The sequence below is a fragment of the Microcebus murinus genome, chromosome 25 (genome assembly GCF_040939455.1).
Source record: "Microcebus murinus isolate Inina chromosome 25, M.murinus_Inina_mat1.0, whole genome shotgun sequence".
Lineage (NCBI taxonomy): Eukaryota > Metazoa > Chordata > Mammalia > Primates > Cheirogaleidae > Microcebus > Microcebus murinus.
The window spans coordinates 14,645,668-14,664,746 of NC_134128.1; the positions used below are offsets into that span (position 1 = coordinate 14,645,668).

At 46.0% G+C, this 19,079-nt stretch overlaps 1 protein-coding gene across 8 annotated transcripts in view; it reads left to right on the plus strand.

Annotated features, from left to right (window-relative positions):
• FRMD4A (FERM domain containing 4A) overlaps window positions 1-19,079 on the plus strand; it is a 551,472-nt gene that overhangs the window by 375,464 nt on the left and 156,929 nt on the right. For all 8 annotated transcript variants that reach the window (XM_020284197.2, XM_020284196.2, XM_020284200.2 and 5 more), the window contains one exon: window positions 3,753-3,818. In XM_020284197.2, coding sequence (XP_020139786.2) covers window positions 3,753-3,818 — 66 coding nt within the window. The remainder of the gene's footprint in view (window positions 1-3,752; window positions 3,819-19,079) is intronic.

Consider the following 19,079-nt stretch of genomic DNA (forward strand, 5'->3'; position numbering starts at 1 on the left):
TCCCAAGTAGCTGGGACTACAGGCATGCGCCACCATGCCCGGCTGATTTTTTTCTTTCTATTTTTAGTAGAGACGGGGTCTCGCTCTTGCTCAGGCTGGTCTCAAACTCCTGACCTCGAGCGATCCGCCCGCCTCGGCCTCCCAGAGTGCCAGGTTTACAGGCGTGAGCCACCGCGCCCGGCCCAGAGAGTTTCTCAACAGCCAAGTTGGATAAATTGGGGTGGACACCTCACTTTTGCACACACCCTTTAGAATCACAGTGACCTGGCAGCCCTCTGCTTGGTATAGAATCGTACCGCAGCGAGACGATTTATGGTTGGAATGGTCACCAGCTGACACCTCTGAGAAACCTTGTTCTCCAAAGGATTTCCTTTGAGGGTGATACCAGAGCTCCAAAGAAAAAGAAAAAAAAGAATAAAAGCTACAGATGTCAACCCTCTTTCTGTACACACCCAAAATGGGGCGGCGCCTTTTCGGAACTGGGGATAAGAACAGGAGACTCCGATCTTCCTTGAGTAGTGAACAACACACAGGTGTCCCTTTTGGGAAGTAAACCGTAGCAGTGCTGTCAAAAGAAAGTTGTGCCTTCAAAAACATGAGGATTCAAAGGTGAGCGTCTGTTTAGGCTCACCTCTCCCTGCTGACGTTTTGGCAGGAACATTGTGCTTTCTACGAGGGAGGCATGAAAATGTGGAACGTGCTTGCATTTTCCCCAGGAACTAGCGTTGAGGCTTTGTTGAAGAGAGAACTTGGAAGACCTTGGGCAGATACTAACGTCTTGATCATAGTTACTTCCTTACCTTGCGGTGAGATCATTTAATGTAAGGAGAAGTCATTTTTTGTTTCTCAGATGAAGATGAGAACCTCGGGGTAAACTTCTAAGTATGGGTGTGAAATTTGCGTGCTTTGAAATATTTTGAGAAAAATGATAATGGCGCTACCTCTTCTTTACTATTGCGATTAAAACTTTATTTGATCCGGTAATGTCTTCCAGATACCAATTTGTTTGCATAAACTTTATTAGAATGTGAATAAGTAACTGAATAGCACATTTATGCCCTTAACCTTTCACAAGCAAATAAAGCTGAAAACTTGGTGTTTTAAAGGTGCAAAGATCAAGCAGAATTTCTTTCTTGAAACTTTCCCCATTCCCAATTTCAGAGAATTCTCTCAAACTTATGATAAATGTTTTTAAGAGAATTTCAAAATAATATGCTGGATGGTTGTACCATATTCCTTCTTAGAACTTTTACTCTTTAAACCTTAGCTTCTTTCTAATGAGAACTGACTCGCTGTAGCTCTAAAATTATATCCAAAGCACCTGTGCAATTGCTGTTAACTGCCCTATTGAAACTTGAAATTAACATTTTTGGTGTCCTTTTTTGATGAAGGAATCATTTATATATGTTGGCATAGCAGCAGATATTTTTTAGTCTCATTTAAAATTGAAGTGGCTTTCATCGAACGAAGATGGGGGAATGATTGAAAGGAAGTTGATAGATTTTTTAAAATTAAGTCAATCAGTGCGGATGCTTACTGCTTGTCAGGTTGATAGATTCTAATAGGACTTGAGCCTGAAGGCAATTAACACCTGAAGTTACAAGTGCAATGAGTGAGTAAGGACTTTGCATGCAGCTGTCTGGTAGCCGTAGCTGCCTGTTTTGGCTTGTGTGTGCAAAATGGCAAGCATTTTCCCCCCATTTTAATCGCTTTGTTAGAATGCTTAAGAAGATGCGAAACTTTTCTTGCTAACTTTTCTTAGAGCTGGGGATTGCTGAGTCATTACCATAATTGAGAATTAAGAGATGGTTGAGATTTACTCCATGCAAGCAGGGCATGCTGTTTTGATTTAGAGCCCCAAACAAGAGAAATCTGACTTGATCAAAGCGTGATAGAGTGGTTTCCTTTGAGGAAGGAATAAGGGAATTTTCTCATAGGTTTCTAATGACAGCTTTAACCACTTTGGTAGGAGCGTCGACTATAGCCGACAGCCGTGATATGACTTTTCTAATTTTTCATTTATCAACTTAAAATTGTGAACATTTAAAAATAATATAATATGTTACCTATTCTGATTTGCATTACAAGTAAAGCTGCCTATAAAGTAAAACAAGCTTTCAGTGCTTTAAAGCTTTCCTCTTCACACAAGAGCAAAACGGATTCGTCGTCAATGCACAGCACAATCTATCATGCAGACTATGAGTGCCGGCTGTGGGCGAGGTTTCGCAGCCGGTGAGCGCCCTACCGAAGTGGTTAAACATGCTAATGGTCAAAGACTGTAATCCCTGGTGAACAAGAAGAGAAGAGGCTCTTTTCCATCTTTCTTGGAGGGGACACTCGTGAGAACTCTGATGGCCGGGCAAGGAGACAAGGCCAGGGTCTGCTCACGTGCAACTTTTCTTTTGATCTGTTCGAAGTGACCCATAGCTGAGGAAAAGGTGTCTTTAGTGAGATCTCTGGAGTCATGTAAACTTCTAAGGGCTGGAAGGGACCTTACGGCTCATCCGGTGCAGAAAGTCGTGTTGGAACCGGTCGACACCAGCTTAGGAGAGCCAATTGCTACATTTGCAGGAATTCGTGGAGCCAGTTGTAATACAGCGCCATCATTAAACTTAAATTAATGAACTTATACTTAAATACATTGTATTTTAAAAACAAAGGTAATGAATACCCAAAATCCATCCCTTCCTGATTATTTTACTACACTTTACCATTCTCTATGCTGTGAAGGTTATTTGTGCCTGTTGTATCTGTATGTTGGAAAGACCATCAGTGTTGTCATGACAGTAGCTTGCAATCAGATGTTGTGATTTCTGCAAGACACTTTATGGTTAGAGTGGTCGCCAGCTGCTGTCTCTGAGAAGCCTTGTTCTTCAAAGGGTTTCCTTTGGGGGACAAGCCAGGGCTCAGCAAATGCCACAAAGCAGGCTTTTTCCTTCCAGAAAGCCAGTTGTTAAACTCCCACCAGCAGCCCGCTGGGCCTGGCCCATTCATATTTGCATATGAGACTGGGGCACAGAGACCAAGAGAGACTTGTCCAAAGTCCTGCAGCTGCTGTTACTGGCAGGGCCAAGACGAGACTTGGGACTCCGGGTGCCTGTCCCAGGTGCCTGTCTTTCGGTGACACCGCTCAGAGACATCAATCCGGAAAGGCACAAGGAACTTGGGTCAGGTTTAGTTGCGGGCGCTTGTCTCCAGGGCTCTTCTGTTATCGGTGGCGGCGTTGTGGGGAATGGGGTCAGACCGGAGGACGGGGGGTGATTAACACAGAAATAAAGTCAATGCCAGATAGGTGGTCACCTGCTTGCAGGTGATCAGCTTGAGGGAAGAGGGGGAAGAGAGGGGATCCTGAGCTGTCCCTAACGCATGGTGCTACAATTACTGAATGGACGGACGAGTAAGGAATGAGTAACGCTTAGCGCCACCGGATCGCATGTGATATATGTATTTGCTGATTTATTTTATGTCTCCCCCATTGGAATGTGAGCTCCATGAGGACAGGCTGTGACTTTGTCCTGGGTGCTGCTGTGCACCCAGCTCCCAGGACGGTGCATGCCCCATAGCGAGTGCTCAATAAATATTTCCAAACGAATGAATGAACCTGCCCTGCCACTTCTTGGCATTGCATGATGCCAACTCCCAGAGGACGCTTTGCCCAGGGGAGCATGCCTGGTGGAATCCACCGTAGGGGACCCGGGAAGCCTCGTCCGGCTGCTAGACTCTCACGACCACCTGTTTCTCTTCCCCCTTAGATGACGGAGGGCCGTCGATGTCAAGTACATCTTCTTGATGACAGGAAGCTGGAACTCCTAGTACAGGTAAACCACTTTGGGTCAACTTTCTACGTTTCTGCAGAGACTGATGGGGTTGAGATGTTGATTCAGCTGGAGGGGGAGGGGGAGACTGTGACCTGTGTTTGAATATCTGTTAAAATCTGGGGGAGAATGACTAGGACACACACCAGGGTGTTTAGTGTGCGTGCTGTGTTTTCTTCGTTCTGTGTCTGTATGCACTGGAGCCCAAGGCGGTCAAGGTCAGGTGTGTATCTAACCTATTGCAAATCTCTAGAAAGGGAAATTGCACAACTGCCCTTAGCTATTCTTTCTGCTTAGAAGGAGTCAACTGCAACGTAACCTAAATAACTCCTTCTGTAACTAACTCTGATTTTTAGTCTTCCTTGCGCAGAGGGGATAGAAAATATTAATAGTTCGTTCTTTTCAAGTTTGCTTTTCATACTTGAGAGGAAAGATGGGCAGTCACTGTGCTCTGTCTTCCCTCTAAGGGCTGAGCGGCCCCTTCTTGCCCCACCCCGTGGGTCAACGTTGCCGTCCTTGGTTAGCATCTGGAGACACTGGGATGCAGGGAATCAGTCAGTTCGTCCCTAACTAAAACCATATCAGTGTCCCCAAGGTCAGAGAAGTAATAGGAATTGTAGACCCTCGTCTTGGTCAGTTTGCTCTTGGAGAGATCATTGTTCCACCCAGAGCCCTAAAAAGAATGGTGATGTTTCCAAACCTGACTTAAAGAGTTTGCCATTCCAAACCTGCTGTTCTGTTCCAACTTTTATTACATTTGCTTGGTATTCTCAAATGTCTGTGTCTGGTTTTCAGGGCGTTGTGTCCCATCCTCCGTCGAGTTTTCCTAGGAAGAAGCTATGGTTCATCAGGAACGGGGAGTGGGTTTGAAATGGTGCCCACCTGCTCAGTCACGGGGCACATGATATTGTTTCAGTGGGGAGATTCGCGTACAGATGCTCGTCTGGTGTTACCTTGTGCTTGCAGCTTTGATTTGAAAACATTCAAATTGATGACTTTAAGAGTTAATATTTACAATAGGAGTCAAATGATAAAAGCTTTAGAGATGCAATGTAGGAAATAGAGAAACTAGGAAAAGGCTCATAATTACACCTTACTGATTCAACTACTGTTCTCATTTGGGTAGGGTTTTTTCCCTAGTATTTTTCATATTTATATTTCTTTCATAAATATTTCATATTTATATTTTATTTTCATATAAATATTTCATATTTATATTTCTGTGGTTGTAATCATAATATATGTAGAACCGTATATATTTTGTTTTTCACTTAATGTTGTCTTTCACTAGCATTTTCCAAGTTACAGTAAATTATCATCTTTGTGAATAGCTGCATAAATTCCAGAAATGGATATACTATTATTATCTAATTATTGCCCCATTTGGGTATAGTTAACGTTTTTTTTGTTTTTATTTCGTTTTTTTACAATTTTTTCACTATTACAAGTAAATGTTGTGATTCTCTTATCCCTGTGTATAGAGTTCTCCTACACGTTGAATTATGGCCCTGTTAGGCTGGATTCCACAGCCTATATGGTCCTTAAAAGTCACACTTGTGGTTTGGATTTGGGGACTACGGCAAAAAAGTTGAGCAAGATCTCTTTAATTAGCGGAATCATTAACTAAGATTAAGAATCAGTGTGAGGAATTTATAGGCGAGTGACCTGGTGCGTTTTATATGCTTTTCTTAAAATCACAGCTTGTGGGCTTAGAGACAAGCTCCCTTCTGGAAGAGGGAATGAGACCTCCCATGGCAGTTCTCTGGGCCAGCCTGCCTTGAGAAGATAGGAATGGGGACAGCTGGGATGGACTTGAGTCACAGAAAATACATGTAATCGCTGATGTGCACAGTTTGGCAACAGTCGCCCCCAACCCTAGAAAATCAAAGAAATGTTGGCTTAAGCCAAACCAGACAAAGGCACGCTATTCCCACATGCTTCACGTGTTATTTCTTCTTCCTAAATCACTCCCCTTCCCACACTCCCGCCCCCGGGCCTGGTTCGTTTCCATTCAGTCTTTAGTTTACAACTTGGAAGACACTTCCCCGCCCCCAGCCAAGGCTCTCCCTGTCTGCCCCAGGTCCTACCTCCCACGCCTGGGTCTTCTGCTCCTCCCTGAGCATCTCACAACATGGCCACACCTCACTGTCGTTGCCTGTTTATCCTGTTGTCGCCATTCCCCGGGGCCTCCAACAGCATGAGGGCCAGGTCTGAGTCTCGATCCCCGTGTGTCCCCAGTGCCACCCCAGCGCCTGGCACACTGTGTCACTAAATAAAGGTCTGTTGAATGAAAGAAGGAACGAGCCCTAAAATGCCTTGGTATTACTTCCCCGAAGGGCTTCTTGCCATAGTACCAATTGCTCGCCAGGGGATTTAGCTTAGCACAATATATTCATAAAAGGAAAGACTCTTTTTTTGTTTTCTTGAGATGGAGTCTCACCTTGTCACCCCGACTAGAGCATCATTGTAACTCACTGCAACCTTAAACTCCTGGGCTCAAACAATCCTCCGGCCTCAGCCTCCCCAGTAGCTGGGACTACAGGCGCCCACCACCACACCCGGCTAATTTTTTTCTGTATTTTTAGTAGAGACAGGGTCACACTCTTGCTCAGGCTGGTCTCAAACTCTTGAGCTCACACAATCCTCCAGCCTCAGCCTCCCAGAGTGCTAGGATTACAGGTGTGAGCCACCGTGCCCGGCCCTAATAAAGGGAAAGATTCTAAACTCCGCTGCAGAGTGGGCTTCAGCAAAACTTGGAGAAACAAGGTTCAAACTACTGGACAAAAGCCAACTTAAATATATGACTCTTCTTTCTCCTCCACAAAGTTCTGTTACCCTGGCGTATAACCTTTTGGCAGAATCCTTTCTAAAGGGAGTTTCTATTCTCTAGCTCATTTGAACCCATCTCCAGGTTTTTAATGGCACCTTGACCTGTTATTGCCTTCTTTTTGATACTGTATATATGTAGACTGATAACCTTCAGATTCATTTATACTTTAGTCCCCAAAATATATGAAATGCTGAGAGCATTGCTGTTGTTAAGAACAATCTCAGGATATGCATAATAAGCCTTAGACCAAGCAATGCCTTTCCTGATCTCTTGGTCTAGAGATTTGGAGAAGGGGAGGGGTAGAAAAGACTCCTGTGTTGATCTGATGAGGTTTGTAGGGTGCAGAGGTGGGTTTGGAGGAAGCATTTATCTCCCCCAGAGAAGTAAAACAGGTTTGCACAAAGGCAATGAGAAGACATTAATAAGAAGTGTCAGAGGCAGGAGTTTAGTCTTTTAGCCACTTGCTAGGAGGCTAAGAGACTCATCGAAGGCTACACCTCGGATCATCAGAAGCAGAGAACCTTCCCTGGCGTTGGTGTTGGATGAGCAAACTGTCTTGGCCTTAAGAACCGACTGCCTCATGGAGAATTGCTTCCTGCCGGGAGGATGCTGGTGGCCAGACAGCCACGCCGGTCGTTTCATGCAGTGCGGTCAACCCCGCCACTCTGAGTGTATGTAACATTTCCCTTCTCTGGGCTGCGGAGGAAAATGGCCCTCACCCTAACGTTTAGTGCTTATTCTGCAAAGTGCTTGGAGATTATCTAGTGAAATCTGTGCTTCCAAATCCCTGATTACCCCGAGTGGATCGCACACTACCCGCGCCGGGGGAAGGGCAGACGGTCAAGGGTGATCTGCTAGGAATTAATACTCGAAAGGCTCATCCCTAAATCCATAGGCGATGCCCTGACACTCACGTCTTTATGATGTATTAAGAGCTCCGAACGTGAGTCCTCAAATTCCGCTTAAGAACAGCTGGAAGGTGATTCGAGCATCCAGCAGCAGACCAGACCTTCAACCTTGGCCGTGGACGTGGGGGCGGTGGGTTGCACGGCCAGACCACCCTGCGATCCAGCCTGCAGGTGGTGTCTTTTGCTCTGTCTTCCAGAATTGTTTCCACGGATTAGAAATGCGCGCAAAAACCATTCATTAAAATGAGAGAGGCCACCCCCGTCTCTGTCTCTGAGTTGGCCTCTTCTTGGGGCTGTTATAGCCAGATAAGAGGGGGTCAGGCATGTGCTATCTCAAGTGAACTTCCCAAGTCTTGTAACCTTACTCCTTTCAAATTATTTTCTTTATTTCTTTTTTTCCCCTGATCTGAATACACATCTAGGAAGAGCATTTTGCAAGCCAAGAAAGGCCAAACCTGTACTTTAGCTGTAGGGGGAATAATCTGAGGCTTTGAGAAGAATTTCTGAACGGCGAGAGTCGATAGATGGACTACAGGAAGCCGTTAGTAGGGAAGGTTCTGGACTCTTCCTCCTGGGCCTCTTAAAAATAGAAAAGATTTTCACAAGAATGGAATGGCTTGAGGTGTGGCCCTCCTTATTAGGCTCTCTCGGGGCTTAGGGTACCGTACCACGGCCTGTGTCACGGAACGACAGCCCGGCACAAGGAAAACACATGTCGCCTTCCACTCCTGGGGACGCTTCATTTCAGTGCTTTTCTTTAGATGAGCCGATGTTAGACTCCGTTGGCAGAATGTCCTCCCTTTGATGATGGAGGTTTGCACGTCGGAGTCCTGTCCCTCTCCCCGGATTCTGCACGGTGGACCTCACTCCTGGCATTGTGTGAGAAAGCTGCCCCTTGATGGAAGGCTCTGTCCCAAGTCCCCAAGTCCCAAGTGGCCCTGGGGTTACTGCGTCTTTCCCCCTCTGCCCCAGTCCCTCAGTGGCCGTCGGCAAGAGACTTGCAACTGGCTATTTCTCTTCAAATAGAGGACTAAAATGTCCTTGGGATTCTGAGAAGTGGAGCAAACATTAACCAGACGGTGTTTTCCAAGAGAATGAAAGATAGCAACTAGATTATTGCCACATATGACATGCTGCTCCTAATCCCGAGAGAGCCACTGGGAAAGAAGCTTCAGGAAAGGTCTGAGCTGCTCTGTATGGCATAGTAGCCACCGGCCACGTGTGGCCACGGAGCAAAATGTGGCCAGTGTAGATTGAGACGTGTGTAAGTATATAACACACGCCAGATTTTCAAGACTTTGGTATATTAGAAAAAGTAAAATGTCTTATTAATGATTTTTGTATTGATGACTCCATGTTGAAAGAATAATATTTTAGATATATTAGGTTAAAGAAAATATATAATAAAATGAACTGCACGTGTTTTTACTTTTTTATTTTTATTATTTATTTACTTTTTACAGACAGAGTCTCTCTGTCTCTCTGTTCCCCATGCTGGAGTGCAGTGACACTATCATAGCTCACTGCAACCTCAAACTCCTGGGCTCAAGGGATCCTCCTGCCTCAGCCTCCTGAGTAGCTGGGACTACAGGCATGCACCACCACGCCTGGCTAATTTTTAAATTTTTTTTGTAGACACAGGGCTTTACTTTGTTGCCGTGGCTGGTTTTGAACTCCTGGCCTCAAGCGATCCCTCCCACTTTGGCCTCCCAAAGCACTGAGATTACAGAGCTGAGCCACTGCAACCAGCCTCTTTTTACTTTTTTAATATGGCTATTTAAACAATTAAAATTTTATATACAGCTCACTTTTGTGGCTCACATTATATTTCTGTTGGACCACTGTCTCTGAAGGGTAGAGAAAAAATAAACAAGTGGAAAATTTTCCAACATAATAAAATTGTTTCGGGTTGCCTTCATGCCATGCTGGATGTTTGGCACAATAACGACTATATTTTACAATTCTTTATAGAATTTATATGGAGTGTATCTTATTTAATCCTCACACTAACTGTGGAAAGTAGGTGCCATCTCAGATAAGCAAACAGAAATTCAGAAAGGTTAAATAACTTGCTCAGGGTCACATAGCTAGCCTGAGTGTAGGTCTTCTGTTATTGTACCCCGTTCTCTTTTCACTGCGCCATAAAAAGTATATGCAATAAAAACCTGAGACAAGACACAGTTTGCCAGTGACAAGGCTGCCCTGCTGGCCCCTGACGCCAGCATCCTACATGAGGGCAACGAAAGACTTTGAACCTGGCCTCAGGTCTGCCCCTGAAGATGGGTTTGCCCAGGTCATTCATTTCGTTCCTTTGAACCCAGTTCCTAATCTATCTAGGAAAGATTTAAGCAAGTGACAAATCAGGATGAAGGATTTTCACGTCATGCAAAAGCCTCAGGCTATCAGGTGTGGAAGAAACTTCCACGGGAGGAGATGGAATGATTGTTGCCTTCCTATTACTTTTCTGTGTCTGTCAACGGTGATACTCTATCCTAAAGCTTATGAATGTTAACATGGGCTGGCAGTAAAGTATCACTGAGGGCACAGTCAATAGTCTGGCCTGAAATGGGCTGGAAAAGAAATGTCTATGACTTTTTAAAACATCTAGAACTCTAATAGTGCTACGTGAAATAAATGAATAGACTTGGGTTCCCTGGGTGTGGGCACACGCCCACGTCTACACAGCCTCGTAGCCCAAGTGCAGCCACTTGTGTGGCCAGTAATATTCTTCTGTAAAAATCGCAAGGGTTTGTTCTGTCCCAGGTAAACCAGGAATTCCCCAAGCACATGTTGCCAAGGGAAGAATACAGGGCTGACGCCATATCTTCCCGGCTGAGCCGGGCGGGCAGGTGGGTTTCTTCTGACCCACCTGCTGGGCCATCTACTGGAGCGGGCCCCAGCTCTGCCATCTGCTCCCGTCTGCCCTGAATTCAGGAGCCACACTCTCAGCCAAGGGCTGGGAAGCTGTGCACAGAAGCTAGGAGCAGACGGAGGGACTCAGCGGTAGGTACCTTCTGTCCGGGACCTCCCAGGCCACCAGGCCACCTCATAAAACAAGAGCCCGAGGGGTGTCGGGGAGCCCCGTTTCGAGCTGACCTCACACTTCTCCGTGATTGCCATCATCACTCATGAGCCTCCTCTCCGCAGAGCTGGGCACTCCACCAAATGAGCAAAACAGATGTCTTCCCAGCCCCTGGGGGTGGCAGATAAGATTTAACATTGGAAAGGCACATGGTGGGGAAAGAAATGTTAAGATAGGAAGTAGACACAGATAAGCTAATGGTAACTCCATTTAGAATCACAAGTTCATTTTGTGGTTTGGAGGAATAAGGAATAGTCCATGAAGCGTGTCCCCTTGGGGGACCCAGGCAGCTAAGTCCTGCCGAGGTGAGGGACCAGGGACGCCCTCCGGCTCCCTTCTGCAGCCGGTGCCTTTGTGGAAAAGTTTCTGCAGTGGCTGAGAACAAAGGCGAATCCCAGTTTCCCCGAGGGGCTGTGGGAGAGGGCTGGCGGGGGGGGGGGGGGGGGGGGGGGAAGGCAGATTGACTCAATGTCTGGGGACCTGACACACACACACACACACACACGCGCGCGCGCACACACACGCACACGCGGATCCCGACCATACAGGCAAGGGGAGAGGAGGCAGAGGCGGCCATCGATGTCTCCCCAGACGACCAACTGGTCCAGGCTGCTGGTTGCCTAGCAACACCCTTCCCCTCCCTCCTCCTTGCTGGAGCATCTCCATTTCTGTGCCCTGTTCACCCTGGATGCTAATCTTAACTTGTTTTAAAATGTATTCATTGGGTCCATTTGAAACTGCCAATATTTGGCTAACTTTGTCCTACTAAGAGGGCAATTCCATGTGGCTTGAATTGAATGCGAAGGAAGAGTGAGAAAAGAGGAAGGAAGATAGAACCTTCCAGAAAATTGTTTTTGTTGTTGTTGTTGTTGTTGTTATCTTACCACTGAGTTATTTTTTTCTGCAAATGCTTTACAAAATCATCTCCGCGTCTCCCCTAGAAGAGAGTGTGAGCAGATGAGGAGCCTCTGGAGGTGGCTGTTCAACTATGTGCACCTAGTTTCTGCCTTTCTGCTAAAGATGATGAGAGGAAGTGAGGAGAGAAAAACAGACTCAACACGAAGTTTAGGTGGAGCAGTGTTTAGCGAAGTGTGAACAGTTGTGTCTGCAGGGGAAAGGCACGCATTGAACACACACGTGCGCACACCTCTAGGATGAGTGTGGAAATGGGGAATTAACTGCAGGAATTCCTGTCACCCTATCCTTGGAAAGGATAGGGTGACAGGAACCTGAGTGTGTGTGTGTGTGTGTGTGTTTTATCCGTAACTCACAGTTTGATTTTGGGCACATTGCTCAATTCAAATACTTGCTTGTTTGATAAATACTTAGCATTTGTCTTCCACTGTGCTACGCAGATGTAACTGTCCGTTTGGGCTAAAAGAGTTCATGACTGGAGGTGGTAAATGATTACTTAGGCTGTACAACTTTTTGCAAGTCTAGGGGTGGCTGGTTCTTTCTGTTCCTAGGATGGGCTGGGTGTTGTCACTGAGCTCTGCCGTGGCTGGGACAGCTGCCTTTCCACGTGATTTCTGCCCACCGAGCCCTGTCCTCTTGTGTAAGGAGGGGTCCAGGAGGGTGTGGGGGTGGCAGATTTATTCCTCTGGCAGCCTCTGCTGCGACTTATCCCACCCAGCCCAAAGAAGGAAGGGAGGAAGCCCTTTTCCTGCGCTGTCAGGAGAAAGGGTGGAGAAAGGAACCGAAAGATGTGGGGAAATCTCAGCTTCTCTCTGTTTGTCCCCGACTCTTCTAGCCCCGGGACCTGCCCCATAGCCTGGAGACTCTCTGCTTTCTGGTTTCCTGCCTGGCCCCCGCACAAAGCTGACAGTTCAGCTGTCAAAGCCACGTGGAAAATTTCCAAATCTTGCCTAAGCCCCAGCCCCACCCCTCCGGCTGACTGCCAGGTCTTTGGGACGGACCCCCTAGGTGGCAGTGCCAGCGCCTCTCACCCACCCAAGCAGGTCATCCCCCTCAACCCCCAATCCGGGTCATCTTGTTGTCGCACCTGCTTGGAAAGTGAGCCCACAATTCTACAGATCGACCTCTTTGGCGTATTCCTTGGCCCCATCCCCATCCTTAAGTCCTGCCCTTGCTTTTGCCTCCTGATGAAAAGACCTTCCTTCTCCTCTCCAGTTGATACCCACTGTGGACATTTGCCACCCTGGGCTCAGCGCTGTCCCTGCGCCCATTGTCCCTGCGTTGTTTGCCTAGAGCCCTGGAGATGCTCCTTTCTGACCTCCTGCTTCTATGTCTCTGTTCACCCCAGTTTGTCCCACACGACACGACCAGACTGGTCCTTCTTACACACTGCCCTGTGACGTGTCTCTGCTCCAGAGCCTTCGGGAGCTCATCCTGTTTGAGCTCCTCCATTTGACTCTCATGTCCCTCTGTGATCTGACTGTGTCCTGTTTGCAAGAGACAGTGTATCAAACAGGTGAAGAGGGTAGTTTTGCCCCAGACTACCTGCTCTCTGGGTGGCATTACAGTCGCCACACTCTGCCCAGCAGAACTGAGGTCCTGAACTTTCCAGTTGCAGGGAATTGTGTCCACCGTAATGGACACAAGCCACTCTGTGACCAGAACAGGGTAGACCAGCAGTTCTCACACTTCTTTGAGCTGCAAAATCCTTTGTCCAACCACATGTAAATGGAGAGGGTTTCAATCCCACCGGCTTGTTCCTCCCACTAACAGGGGGCACCTGAGGGGTCTAAGCAGACTCCATCGAGGTTGGAAATAACTATTCTAGATAGAAACCAGAGGATAGAAAATATAAGTATCCTTTATGCAAATAACCACTCTCCTGAATAGTTCAGTGTAAATTAAGCTTTAATTATATACACCATATTTTAAATGCTTTGGGATGCTTTGTATCACTTAGTGATTGATCATCACATGAGCTAATTGAACACTTATTTTTATACCGGACTCTGTTCTAAGAGCTTATTATGTGCTGAGTCATCTGGTGAGCCCCGCAACTCTATGAGGTGGATCACTGTGCCATCACTGTGGGTAGACCCATTTTTCAGATGAAGAAGTTGGAGCACAGAGAAGTCAAGTAACTTACTTGGAGTTGCACAGCTAGTAAATGGTAGAGGCATGATTCAGAACCAGGCCGCCTGGCTCCAGAGTCAACGCGGGCTCCAGTCTATTGAGAGTACAGGCTCTGGGGCCAGATAGCCTGGCCTCACCACCTGACTTTGACACTCAGCTGCTCCGTGACCTTGGCCAATTGTACCACCTCTTGAAGCTTCGGTTTCTTCATCTATAAATGGGGAATAATAATTGCTTCCAGTCTTCCTGCTGTAACTTTTATCTGTAAAATGAAACTGGTACCTGCCTTGTAGATTTGTGATTAGGATTAAATTAACTAGAACATTCGAAGTATTCAGAAGACTCCCCAGCACATCAGAGCTGTCTCTTAGGCTAGACTACTTAGTAGCCATGGTAACCTGGGCAAGTCACTGGCCTTTGCTACCTCATGTGTAAAATGGGAATGATAACTGCCTTGGCTTTGGGGGAAAGCATTTAGGAGACTGAAATGCTACATAATTTACGGTGCTATTATTCCTAATAATTAGGCCTTCCATATGATTCTGTGCAAGGCTTCATGGAGTATTTATAGAGTTCAGTGGAAGTTCATTTGACAAGTGATGGGTTGACAGTCCATCAAAAAATGTCTTAACTGCCTAACCCTTCCAGGCTTCCCAACCCATCATCCCCGATGTGTTCGTGAACACTGGTTATCACTGCGCATCCTTCCAATGTCACAGATAACTCATGTGACAAGGTCATAGGATGATGGGCAGGAGATATATGCATGTATTCATACGATAACCATCTAGACAAGTGGATTAAGTTTTGCGCTCCAATTATGTCAAAGCATGCTAATCACTCATCATTCTTGGGGATAAAATAGAAAACAAAATGATTTTGATGGGTGCATCCCAGTATCTTATAAATGACCCCATCCTTAATGTTTACATTAAAATGACACTAAAGCACAATTATATACAAATGAATCCCATCGGCCGTGATCTGTAGGAAGGCGAAAACTGAAGGCTCATGGTGTCCTATACATTATCCGTTATAAACAAGGCAGGGGTTAGATTTCGCATTCTACTACTCATATACTGTCACCACAAGTTCACGTATGAACTATTGTCTCCCAGAGGGGCTGCAGCCTTCGCAGAGATTGCAGTGCCCAATTTTGTGGGGCACAGTGGGACACATGTTTAGGGGCATTCACACGCATTCTAGGCGACTGTACGAGGCTCAGAAACACACGTGACCAGCAGCAGAGCCTGCCGGAATGCCAGCGATCTTGGACGATTCCCTGGAGAACTACATTTTCCAGGAAGTGCCCAACTGCCGCTTCAAACTGGTTGAGAAGTGTTTTCTTTGGGGGAAGAAGGTTTTAAAATCTCACATGGAGTCCTTTGAGGATGGCAAGAGATCAGTGCAATGATTCTTAAATGGTTAATAGATCTTAAGATATATTACAACAACAAAGTGGGCCCTATGTTGGAATCATAAAAATCCTTGTTAGCATTCTTTTATTTTGGCCTTCCTTATTCTTGTAACAGTGTCAGCATTTCATAAATAATAGCATATCAATAGAGCAGTATCTGTATATTTCAGACAAAGTTATTTTAGAACCGTAATAATCCTCCAAAATATTTTATTGCATTTTACCTCATGCAAGTAAGAGAGTCAAGGAGGTGTGGGCGAGTCGTTGCCTTTCACTTGCCGTTTTGAGACTAATAAAGTGACGTATAGACTAGTGAGTGGTGTGGCAGTGAAATGCCCTCAGCATTAAGTTGGGTCTGTCAGCCACACCCTAGCATATTCACACACACACACTCACATATGTACTCATACACACATACATGCACACATATATTCACATGCACAATCACATACACATTCACATTCACACACTTACACTCGTGTAACACATATACGCAAACATACATAACACACATGTACATACTCATATTTACATACACATACACACATATGCACTTAGACTCACATACATACATGCACAATCATACACATTCACACACTTACATACTCATGTAACATACATGCATGCAAGTATACATGCATAACACATGCTCTCATATTTACATATGCACTCATGCACACTCATACACATTCACACTCTTGTATACTCATGTAACACATATATGCAAACATACACACATCGCACACATATGCACATGTACATACACACATGCACTCATACATACTCACATGCATGCACACATACACTCGCATGCATGCATTCACATCCACACACTTGCACACTCATGTAACACAGATATGCAAACATATGTACTCACATAACACACATATGCACATACTCACATATATACACATCCACACTCATATACCTTTATGCCCATATACATATACACATATACTCACAGTCATAGTCACATACATATTCACATGTAATACATATATGCACACATATATATTCACACACACATATATGCATACATTCATATATGCTCATATGCTCATGTAACATATATACACACATATTCACATACATATATTCATAGATGCACTCATGATACACAGGCACATACACAATACACACATATGCTCACATACATGCACACTCACATACATTCACACACTCATGCAACACATGTATGTGTACACCCATGCTCACATAACACACATACTCACATATAATGCATAAATCCTAGAGAGCAGAGCTGCCATGCAGTCCCTGGTTCAACAACGGTATTCTCGCCACATCATACTCATGAGCAAGAGAAACATGCTAGTGTTCGCATACGGTTTGCCTTTGTTTGAGCACAATGAAATTAAACGCAGTTAAGTCCAGGTGAGCTCTGCAGGCTCCTTGACTTCTGCGGTGGGTGGACCAGCCGCGGGCTCGCTTCAGCACCCCAAGCCCACATCCCCACACAGCCATGTTCAAAAGCAGGAAAGGGAGTTTCTCCTCTCGAAACTCTTTTATCAGGGAGGAACCAGCTCCCCACACCTCAGTTCCCCGCTGCACCCCCGACCGTGGCTGGTTTGTGTTATTCCCATATCTGAATCTGGCCCTGGCCCCGGGTAACAGAATCAGCATGATTGATGGGAACCAGGGATGCTCAGAGTGTGGCCCTGCACAGCATCCCTTGGGAACATGCTAGAAACACAGGTTCCCAGTCCCCACCCATAATGTGTAGAATCAGAGGCTGGAGCGGGCTCCGGGCAGAGCCAGAATTGCTCCGATGCAGACGGCTCTGGAGCGCGTGTGCTTACCCATGGCGCGGGGCGTGAAGGCTGCCGTGATTGCACGCGTAGGAGCACGCAGACGACGCCCTTGGAGGCTCACAGGTGGGGCAGCAGGAGCCAGTGGTTCCCAGACTTTAGGATTTAAGAGAAATTTAAATTTAAAGAAAACAATTGTTTTTTTACCAACTAAGGGTATGAAAAAATATTGTTATCTACTTTGACTGTCATTTGCACAATCAAAAACACCAAAAAGGATATAAAATCAGAATAAACGACAATCTTTCAAATAGGAGACCTTTAGCTTCATTTAAAGTTTACATAGATTAATACTATTGTTCTCATTTCCCGATGGACCAATGGAAAACACAGTGGGCTTAAGAGCCACCAATGTGGGAAAAAGCTCACCCTTTGGATAAAGTCAGATCCGAGTTTGAATCTTACGTGCCTCTTCCTGTGTGGATGGTGTGTGGCCCTGGGACATATTAACCTTTATGAATCTCAGCTTTCTTATTAATAACATGGGAATTATAATAGGTACCTTGCAGGATTTGGGTGAGAATTAGAGATAATGGAGCCAGAGACCTAGTCCCTGGAACACGAGTATCCTACAAGTGGTGGCTGGATCATCAGAAAGTTGACTCAGTGAGCTGGACAAAGGGGCTCACACCTCTAACCCCAGCACTTTGGGAGGCCCAAGCAGGAGGATCTCCTGAGCCCAGAAAGTGGAGGTTACTGTGAGCTATGATCGTGCCACTGCACTCCAGCCTGGGCAACACAGCAAGACCCTGTGTCTAAAAAAAAAAATGACATTAAACAAAAAATGAAAGCTAACTCGATGTTATTGAATGGGCAAATAAAAGGAACAAATAGCTAGCCAAGTCAAAGGTTCTTATTTCTTCAATTCACGACCTTTGTCCTCTTTTGTTTGTGGTAAAAGGGACAACTAAACTCCTTTTCAGTGAATCCAAGCGTATGGGCTAGGTGATACTCAGCAAACAGGAAGAGGAACATAGGGGTGGGTCACAGGCTCACCAGATTATACTTGGAATAATCATTTGAATTGCCAAAATTCAACCACCCTTGGGGGGGGGTTATTGGCCCCCAAACACCTCTACCTTCAAGCTCTCAGCTGCATATCAACCTATCGGTGATTGACAAAGCCCTGGCTAGTGACAGGCACAAGCGACACGGTGTTACTTGTCTAGTGAGTGGGCAAGAGGAAGGGCAGTTGTCATATTGCAGTGCAGTTCCAGCACTGACCACCTGCAGATAGTGCAGGCTCCACAGGTTTAAGAGCACAAGTCGCCAACAAGACGGCCCTCACTTCAGACGCAGCTGCAAGTTCAGGGGTCCACAGACCACCTGTACTTCTGACCAACCTGCTGCAAATTTGAGGGTCCTCAGACCCTCTCTCTGGCTCAGTAATTCACTGGAATGAATACCAGGATTCAGGAATGCATTATATTCACGACTACAGTTTTTATTATAAAGGATGCAAGCCAGGACCTGCCAGATGAAGAGAGACACACAGGGCAAAGACAGGAAGGGTCCGGGATGTAGAGTTTCCTGCCCTCTCCTGGCTCACTGATGTGTCCCCCAACCGGGAGGTTCCACCAAGCCTCGGCATCCAGGGTTTTTATTGGGGTTTCGTTACAGAGGCGTGATTGAGTGAATCACTGGCCGTGCCGTTGAACCCAGTCTTCAGCCCCCTTCCTCTCCCTGGGGGTTGGGCCAGTAACAGGTGGTCGAAGGCCCCACTCTCTAATCACACGGCTGGTGTTCCTGGTGACCAGTCCCCTCCCAAGTCACCATTAGTGTGCACAGATGGGTGATCCAAGGGCCTCACGAATAGCAGAAAGAATCCTATTACTCAGGAAATTCTGAGGATTTTGTGTCTCCCTCCCAGGAACCAAGGACAAAAGCCAATCAAAATTTTTATTATGAAACACTAGCTAACTTTGCAGGCATGCAACATGTTAAACCGTGGCCTGAGATTGTTGAAACAAGACCAACATTAATGTGTGAAGTGTCTCCTGCCGCCGAGCATGACATTAGACCACTTTTTAACGGCCACTGTATTAGTCAGCTCTAGCTGCCATAACAGAATGCCACGGCCGGGGTGGCCGAAATGCAGACATCTCTTTCTCACAGTTCTGGAGGCTGGAAGTCCAAGATCAAGGTGGCAGCAG